Source organism: Gavialis gangeticus, unplaced genomic scaffold (genome assembly GCF_001723915.1).
Source record: "Gavialis gangeticus isolate Ggan-Ray unplaced genomic scaffold, GavGan_comp1, whole genome shotgun sequence".
In the NCBI taxonomy this organism is placed as follows: Eukaryota; Metazoa; Chordata; order Crocodylia; family Gavialidae; genus Gavialis; species Gavialis gangeticus.
The window spans coordinates 14,872-22,641 of record NW_017728989.1 but is presented as its reverse complement, the minus strand read 5'-3'; the positions used below and the strand labels follow the sequence as shown (position 1 = coordinate 22,641).

General features: G+C 66.7%; 3 protein-coding genes across 5 annotated transcripts in view; all 3 read right to left on the bottom strand.

The window, feature by feature from the left end:
* The window catches only part of STAT2 (signal transducer and activator of transcription 2), a 35,050-nt gene extending 32,654 nt beyond the window's left edge, over nt 1–2,396 (bottom strand). The window contains exons 1-4 of the mRNA XM_019514273.1: nt 2,307–2,396; nt 709–854; nt 442–592; nt 247–345 (exon numbers count right to left, since the gene is read on the bottom strand). Coding sequence (XP_019369818.1) covers nt 247–345; nt 442–592; nt 709–839 — 381 coding nt within the window. The 5' untranslated portion in view covers nt 840–854; nt 2,307–2,396. The remainder of the gene's footprint in view (nt 1–246; nt 346–441; nt 593–708; nt 855–2,306) is intronic.
* A 472-nt stretch (nt 2,397–2,868) lies between these two features.
* APOF (apolipoprotein F) lies at nt 2,869–4,626 on the bottom strand. Its single transcript, XM_019514352.1, has 2 exons — nt 4,552–4,626; nt 2,869–4,197 (listed from the first exon to the last, which is right to left on the bottom strand). Exons 1-2 carry the CDS (start codon nt 4,563–4,565, stop codon nt 3,078–3,080), a joined length of 1,134 nt encoding a protein of 377 aa, XP_019369897.1. The 5' UTR covers nt 4,566–4,626; the 3' UTR covers nt 2,869–3,077.
* A 92-nt stretch (nt 4,627–4,718) lies between these two features.
* The window catches only part of TIMELESS (timeless circadian clock), a 10,595-nt gene continuing 7,543 nt past the window's right edge, over nt 4,719–7,770 (bottom strand). For 2 of the 3 annotated variants that reach the window (XM_019514324.1, XM_019514331.1), the window contains exons 21-30: nt 7,421–7,544; nt 7,039–7,121; nt 6,836–6,969; nt 6,228–6,405; nt 6,088–6,156; nt 5,869–5,987; nt 5,588–5,780; nt 5,461–5,509; nt 5,091–5,173; nt 4,719–4,925 (exon numbers count right to left, since the gene is read on the bottom strand). In XM_019514324.1, the coding sequence (XP_019369869.1) occupies nt 4,834–4,925; nt 5,091–5,173; nt 5,461–5,509; nt 5,588–5,780; nt 5,869–5,987; nt 6,088–6,156; nt 6,228–6,405; nt 6,836–6,969; nt 7,039–7,121; nt 7,421–7,544 (1,124 nt within the window). In that variant the 3' untranslated portion in view covers nt 4,719–4,833. The remainder of the gene's footprint in view (nt 4,926–5,090; nt 5,174–5,460; nt 5,510–5,587; nt 5,781–5,868; nt 5,988–6,087; nt 6,157–6,227; nt 6,406–6,835; nt 6,970–7,038; nt 7,122–7,420; nt 7,545–7,770) is intronic. The other variant, XM_019514339.1, reaches the window with a different exon arrangement.

The following is a 7,770-nucleotide window of genomic DNA, read 5'->3' as shown; positions in this document are numbered from 1 at the left end:
GGTGGTCGGGGGGCTGTCTCCTGCCTGCTGGGAGGGGGCAGGGGTTAAGTTGCCGTCCCCCCACACCTGCCCTAGGGATGTGGTGCTGGGGGGGTAGGGGGAGAAAGGCATACGAGGCATCTGCCAGTGCCCCTCACTCCCCACCTGCAGCCCCCTGATCCCCCCGCCCTGCCAGTGTGCCGCACACCTGACCCACAGCCGCTGCCCCCACAGTTTCCCTCACTCCCGACTCTCCCCACCACTTGCCTGCTGGGCCTCAAGCCCCAGGCTCAGGATCCTCTTCTCCTCCCGCAGCAGGTTGGCAATAACGTTGGCCAGCTCCTCGGGGCACTCCTCATACCTGGCCTGGCAGACGGCAAGAGGGGGGGCGAGGGCAGGGGTTAGTGCCCTGGGCACACAGACTCCCCCAGCCCCTCTTGTGTTCCCCCCCACCCCCCATACCTGCAGATCGTGTTTGGCCTTGCGCAGGTTGTGCTGCAGCACAAAGCCATCAGCCTCAGTGTTGCAGCGCCCATACTGCTCATCCAGTTTTGCCAGCAGTGCATACAGCAGCATACGTGCCTGCGATGAGCCCGGCTCTGCTGCCTGCTGCCTGGGGGTGCAGCATGAGGGGCACGCATGGGGGGGGAGCCCTGCAGGAGAGGGGCACTGCACCTGCATCTACTCCCCTCCATTAACCCTCCCCTGGCCACGGTGGGGGGCAGTTACCAGGCCTGGTCCTCGATCCAGGCGGCCAGGCAATGCCGCACCTCCATGGGCAGCAGGTCGCTGCGATACAGCTGAAGCACCTGCTCCAGGTGGGTTCTGCCCAGCTCCTGCACCTTCTCCCACTGTGCCATGGCTGGGGGGGATATCTGCAAGGGGAGCCAGGGGGGAGGTGCTCAGAGCGCTGCACCTGGTCCCAAGGAGCAGCCTGAGGGTGGGTTGGGGGGGACTGGAGTGGGCTAGATATGCTCCAGAGCCAGGGCAAGCCCCTCCTCATCTCCCCCACACCCCTGGGCATCTGGCAGAGCCACACGTGGGTCCTTGAACCTGGAGCAGGGCATGCATGGCAAGTCTTGCCCCACTGCCTGCCCCCCACCCAGGCTGCCATGGCTGCATGCTGCCAGGCCCGGTCCCCAAGCCAGGAGCAGGGGCAGGAGAATGTGCAACCAGCAGACAATATTAGAGTGCCCAGCTGAATCCTGTGGGCCATGGGAAGGGGTTTTTCCCGTTCCTCCACCACGTGCAGCCATGTCAGGTCCAAAACGTCCCAACTCGCGCCCCCTGCGACCCCTCTCCCCGGCGCCCGGCGGCTCCAGCTGAGCTTTCAACTCTCAATGCATTCAAGCCCTCGTTATGAGGACCTTTCCCGGCTCTTCTGTCTGTTTCCAGAGCCACGAGCAATAAACCAAGGTGCAGCCGCCCAGGGCGAGTGATACTTGCTGCGCCAATAGCTGCTGCGCAGGCGCCCGCTTGCCCCATCAGTGCCTCCAAACTGCACGGAGCCCGGGGACCCGCCACTCACTACTGCCCCAGGCCTTTCAGGTCCCCCCCAGCACGTCCCGTTGTCTGGCAGGTTTATCAGCCCCCACCAATGCCTCCGTTTGCACCCCTGGCTTGGCCTTGCTTCCCTTCCTAGGGGGGAACTGAGGGCATCAAGGGGCATGAGGGCTGCAGGACCTGGCTGGTCGCCCCTGCAGAGCTGGGAGGCCAAAGCCCCCCCCCAGGCCTGTCCCAGACACGTAGGTTCATCTGCTGGGGGAGACAGCCAGTGGTCCAACCCCTTCCACCACCCCCACCCCTGTCCCTGCACTGGGGGGCTCTGACCTCCCACCCACTGCTGGGGCACGACCTGGGAGAGACCACAACCCTCGCAGCCTGGCCCCTCCGTGCCCCCACCTCCTCACCGCTGGGCCTCCGTGGGCAAGGGGAAGCGGGGGCGAGGGGTGCAGAGCAAAGGACAGGGCCAGGGGCGGGAAGGGGAGAAACCCCCTGCAGCCAGCCGGGGGGGTCAAGGGGGCCAGCTGTGGCGGGCAGGTCTTCCAGCGGCTGCAGGAATGGAAACCGAAAGCACAGGCCTAGCCCCCCCCGCGGGCACTGTGCGGGCAGACTCCCCTCTCCACTGCCCGGGGTGGACGGCTGCTCCGTGCAAAGTTGATCCCCCCCTCCAGGGGCAGCCCCCCCCGCAATGACCCGCCCCCAGGGCTGTGGGGGGCAGGAGCCTGGAGCCCCCTGCACCGCACCCCCCGGGCCGGGGCCCCCTGCATCCCCACGTGACCCCGAACCGCGCCCCCTGCCCGTACAAGCCCCACCCTTCACCTTACCTGCCCCGCGCAGCCCACCACCGCCGCTCCCGGACGAGGCCCCTTTAAGGCGCCGTGCCGGCTGTACGCGGCCCTCCCGCCACTGCCCCGGCTCCCGGGCCCGGGGATTGGCTGGCAGGCGAGGCCGGCCACGCCCCCTCGGCGCGGCGGCGGGGGGAGGTGCAGCGGTGGGAGGGAAGAGCAACAGCCAGGCGCGCAGCCGGCTTCTCAGAAATGACGTGAGCGGGGCGGGGTCTGGATGGGGTAGGGGCGGAGCCTACCGGAGGGGGCGGGCCCGGCGCTTAAAGGCCCAGCACCACCCCCGCTTTTTAAATTTTTCTGTTCATCCACAGGCCGCGCCCTCGCGGCCCGGGAGCCCCGGGCTCCGGGCGCCCAAAGCCCCCGTCACCCCCAGCGGTGCACCCTGGAGCAGACGAGAACCCAGGAGCCCGGCTCCCACCTTTGCCCCCCTCCTATGGTGCCACCCAGCGAGAGGACCCAGGAGTCAGGGCACACAAAGTTGTGGTGCCACCCCCCCCGTGGGTAGGAAAACGCAGGAGTCTGGGGGCAGTGCCCACAGCGGGGCAGGGTGGCGGGACACATGGTGGGGAGGACAGGACAGCTGCCCCAAGTGCCACGCCAGAGTCCGGCTGCCCTTCGTGCCCTTGTCTTCCCAGCACTGGGTGACCCAGGTCGTGGTGACCCTGGCAGGCCTGGAGTGGGGGCAACAACAGCTCCATGCCCCCCCCCACCCGAACACACAGCCCACGCCAGGTACCGACCAGGCCACGTTTATTTCCTGGAGTAGAAGGCGCTATCGTAGGAAAAGGTCACGGGGCTCAGGCTGGGGCTGGGGGTCAGTGCCACGTCCTGGGTGAAGTGGCTGACCAGCGCGCGGACCCCGGCCTTGAGCCCCGAGCCCAGCACCACGTTGGCCACAAAGCCGCTGGTGCCGCCCGTGAGCAGTGCGATGGTGTCGAAGCCCAGGTCCCAGGCCAGGTCCACGGCGCGCTCCTCGGCTCGCAGCATGCAGCTGTTGTAGGCGTAGTACAACCCCGTGCCCATGTTGTAGAAGGTGCTGACCACGGGCAGCCACGACACCACGGCGTGGACCTGCGGCTCTGTTTCCCCATCACAGGCCTCACGTCGCACCCGGTGCCTGCCTGCCCGCTGGCACTGATGCAGCCAGGCCCGGGCCCCAGGGGTGGCCACAAAAGAGGCACCTTGTGGCCCCACAACACGATAGGCGGTGGTGCCGTAGGGGGCCACGCCAGCACATGCGGGGCCCAGGCGGCTGCAGGCGGCAGTGGCGCCTGGGAAGGTGAGGTGGACACGGCCAGCAGGGCCCTGGAGCTGGACGCCAGCCAGAGGAACTAGCCCGGAGCAGCGCGCAGGCGCCGCGCTCCACAGCTGCCCCAGCAGGGAGAGCAGGGGGGTCCAGCCCACGTGGGGCAGCTCGGCCATGCTCATGAGGAGGGCATCAGCATCGGGCACCTCCAGCATCGCATACAGCTCCAGCACCAAGGCTTCAGCTTCAGGGGCACAGCCGGCGCCATGCAGGGCTAGAGCCAGGGCGGCGCTAGCCAGGGCCCGGGGCAGCGGGGGCATCTCCGTGGAGCCCCGCAGGGTGTGGGGCAGCATGTTGCTGCAGGAGACTCCCATGGCTGCAAGCCTCCTCTGTGGGGGCAGCCGCTGCGAGAGGGAGGCGAGGAGCAACCGGGCTGCGGCCTGGGGGGAGTCGGAGGGAGCTGGCACAGGGGTGCTGGCTGGGTCGCGGGGCTCAGCGGTACCCTGTGCTGGGGCAGACTTGGGCAGCACGTGGCCCTGGAGGCAGTGGCATAGCAGCAGCAGCAGGAGGGGGCGCAGAAGTGACTGCAACATGGCAGAAGGGTCCCTGTGCAGCTCTTGCACCCTGCAGAGGGAAGGGGTCACAGCACCAAAAGCCAAGACCCCCACCCCACCAGCCAAGCAGGGTTTAAATACCCCCCAGCCCTGGGCAGACCAGGGACTCGTGGAACAGGACTGCCACCCAGCACAGCTCAGGGCTCATGGCTACAGCTGGGGTCTCCCCCTAAACCCTTGTGTGAAGCCCTCATGCACATGGCGCACCAGCACGGCCGTAGCAAGTCACCCAGCGCGCTGTGGGGCCCGGCCCAGTTGCATTTCCACCGGCTGCTTCAGGGTGTGGGTGGGATACGGAAGGGGGTCCCGGCCCCGGCTGGCATGGGGTGGGGGTAGGTGGGAGGCGGTCTCGTCCCCAGCTCACCTCTCAGCTGTCATGCGCTGGTGTTGGTGCCGAGCTGGGCCGTGTGGCGCTGCCCCTGGCAGCCCTGGTTATATGGGGGGTGGGGGGGAGCACTGACCTGTTATCACCCATTGCGACACCACTTCCCAGCAGCCCCCCCTACCCTGCTGGGCAGACAGACCCAGGGCTGCTCCAACATGGGTTTATTTAACTATGAACATGGAGAAAAAACAGGACTTATCAAATAGTCTCTGGAATAAAAACAGAATAAAAAACTGACAGTAAAGGGTGGGGGCAGAGCCCTCAGTCTTCATCCTCATCCTCGATGTGCAGGTGCTTCCTCCTGCCGGATGCCGGCTCCTGCTCCCTGGGGTCCCCCCAGGCCGGCTCTGCAGCTGCAAGGAGACCCAGGGGTGGGAGGGCCGTCAGGGGGGTGTGACACCTGCCCCTCCTCCCTCCAGCCCAGCATCTGACCAGCCCCAGAGCAGCAGCGGCCCCCCTTCTGCGGGCTCAGGGGAGGGGGCAGATCTGTGGAGGGGTGCGGTGCCGTTCCAGCTGACCTGGGCTGCCTAGGTCGTCCTCCTCCTCACTGTCCAGCCAGCGCCTGCGCTTGGGTTGGGGCTGAGAGGGGCCAGGGTCTTCCCTGCACAGATAGGAAGAGATTAAGGAGGAGCCACTTCCCCCCCACCCCCCACTGTGGGCAAAGCTCCAGGTGCAAGCAGGAAACTGAGACATGGGCCCAAGGGCAAGGGAGCAGACAGTGACAGAGGTAGGAGCAGGGGGAGCAGGCACCAGGGCCCCCCACACTGGTGTCAGGAAAGGGACCCAGGCGTCTCGGCTCCCCACTGCCCTTCATGCTGCTCCCAGCCCCCACCCTCAGCCAGACCAGGAGGGAACGCAGGCATCCAGGGCCCTGCGCCCGATTCTCACCACTCAGAATCGGACCCAGGTGACTGCTCCGGGCTGGACGACGTGGCCCCTGCAACACGGAGGGGGGTCAGGGCAGGGCAGGGGGGCATAGATCCCAGGGAGCCCCCCGACACCTCCAGCCCCTCACCTGGTGCCAGCTGCTTGCTCTGGGCCAGCTGCAGGGTGCACATGGCTTGGGCTCGCTGCTCCATGTCCCCCACAGCCTCCTCCTCCTCCTCCTCTGCGGGCTCCAGCCCCCTGGTGTCCCCCTGGGCAATGGAGGCGGCCGCCTGGCGCAGCTGCAGGGGACTCAGTGCCGCTGGGATGCGCCAGAAAGACTCCTGGGAAGGGAATGGGGCAGTCAGTGCCAGGCCTGAGTGGCGGGGCTCTGCCTATGCTGCCTCCCTGCAGCAGGGGGGAGGGCCCTACCTGCTCACTGGCTGGGGGCCTCAGGCCCAGAGCACGCAGCAGACGTTGGAACCGTGGCTCCTCCATGGCGTCTTCATTCTCCTCCGAAAGCGGCACCAGCGGCACTGGCTGAGCCAGGCCTGGGCCAGGGAGAGCGGGTCAGTGTAGCACCCCCAGCCCCAGGGGGGGCCAGGACAGCAGGACCCCTGATCCTCCCCCAACATGGAGACCCTGACTCACGGGCCTGCTGGCGGTCGGTGGCAGCTCGGCGCAGGCAGGTCATGAGCCACAGTAGGGGCCCGGTCAAGCCTGGGGGCAAAGGTAGGGGTGAGGGAGGGAGATGCAGCCCCCCATTCCCCAATCCTGCCCCCCCCACTCACCATCCTGCTGCAGGCTCTGCGCCAGCTCCGGGGCTTCCCCTGTGGGCACCAGCTCCCCGACCTCTGCCTCCATGCGGCCTTCCTCCTCCTCCTCCTCCTCTTCGCCCATGTTGCCCTCCTCATCCTCGTCCTCCTGGCGTCCAGCCACAGTTACATCCTGGGGGCGCTCGTCCAGGCCCTGGGGGAGTGGGGTGTCTTTGTTAGAGCCGCATGTTCTGCAATACACACAAGTGTGTGCACAAGCGCATGGCCACAGGCACTGTCCCCACCAAGCTTTTCAAGGACTCGCACGTCCCAGCACACGTACACGTAAGTCAGGCAGCCCACGCAGCGCGCCCCTGTCAACCACCCTCCAGACGCACTGGGTCACGCACCAATGCAGCCAGCTACCTCACGCACATCTTGGACCATATGTCACCTGTACCAGGGCACCTTGCACACCCACTCAAGGCAGCCATGCCATGAATGTGTCATGCCATGTGTGCACACGTACTGCTGGTCTTCATAGCAGGCCATACATGTGGTCCAGGACATGACACCCCCCCACTCCCCTTGTCCATCATCCTAGGTGCTACATGTCTCACACACGCATGTGCACACACACGTACTGGGCCTGGCTTCCTCCGGCGTTTCTTGTAGAGCTCTTTGCGCTCCGACACCAGCCCCAGGCTCAGCAGCTTGTCCATGACGCGGGCCCGGGACCGCCTGGCTGTGAGGTGCCGCAGGATGTTGCCCAGAATATCTAGGAGGCAGGGAGGCATGAGAGGAGGGTCCCTACCCCAGCCCCTGCCACCCCCCACCCCACACTCACCATCCGTGCCCTGAAACTCCTCAAAGAGCCGCTGTAGCTCCAGCTCTTGCTCCTCTGTCCACAGCACTATGTTTGTCCCCTTCCTGCCAAGCCAGGGGGTTCATCTGTCTATCCAGTGTCTGTCCCCCACCCCAACTGAGCAAGGGCATGAGGAGGGGGCTGCACCCACAGAGACAGCAATGGAGCTGGGAGAGAACCCAGGCATCCAGGGTCCCAGCCTCCCCCTGCTCTAACCCCCCAGGCCTCACTCCCCTCCCACCACAGGGAGAAAACCCAGGCGTCCAGGCCGGGCTCTCTGCTCCTGTAACCCCTAGGCCTGGGGGCTGCTGCAGGAGCCAGCACCATGGTAGGACTGCCCTGCTCCCCCAACCCCCGTGCTCACCTGGGTGGGGGAAAGTCGTGGGCACTGTGGGCCAGCCCTAGCTGCACCAGGTGCTTCACCACCTGCTTGCGGGTGCGGGCAGGGCCGGGCAGATGGGACAGAATGTGGCCGATGACATCGTCGTCTGGGAGGGAACAGAGGAGCATTTGACCCCCCCCTGCCCAAACTGCTCAGGGGGCAGGGAAGCTCCTGCAGCACTGGGGGGTGGGAACTGAGGCATAAGGGCCACAGGGACTCAAGGGTGCCAGCTCCCTGCTCTAGCCATGGGACCCAGAGCTGGGGAGGGGACTCAGGTGCCCAGACTCCCCCCAGGCCCTGCCAAGTGTGTGTGTGGGGGGGGGGGGGGGGGG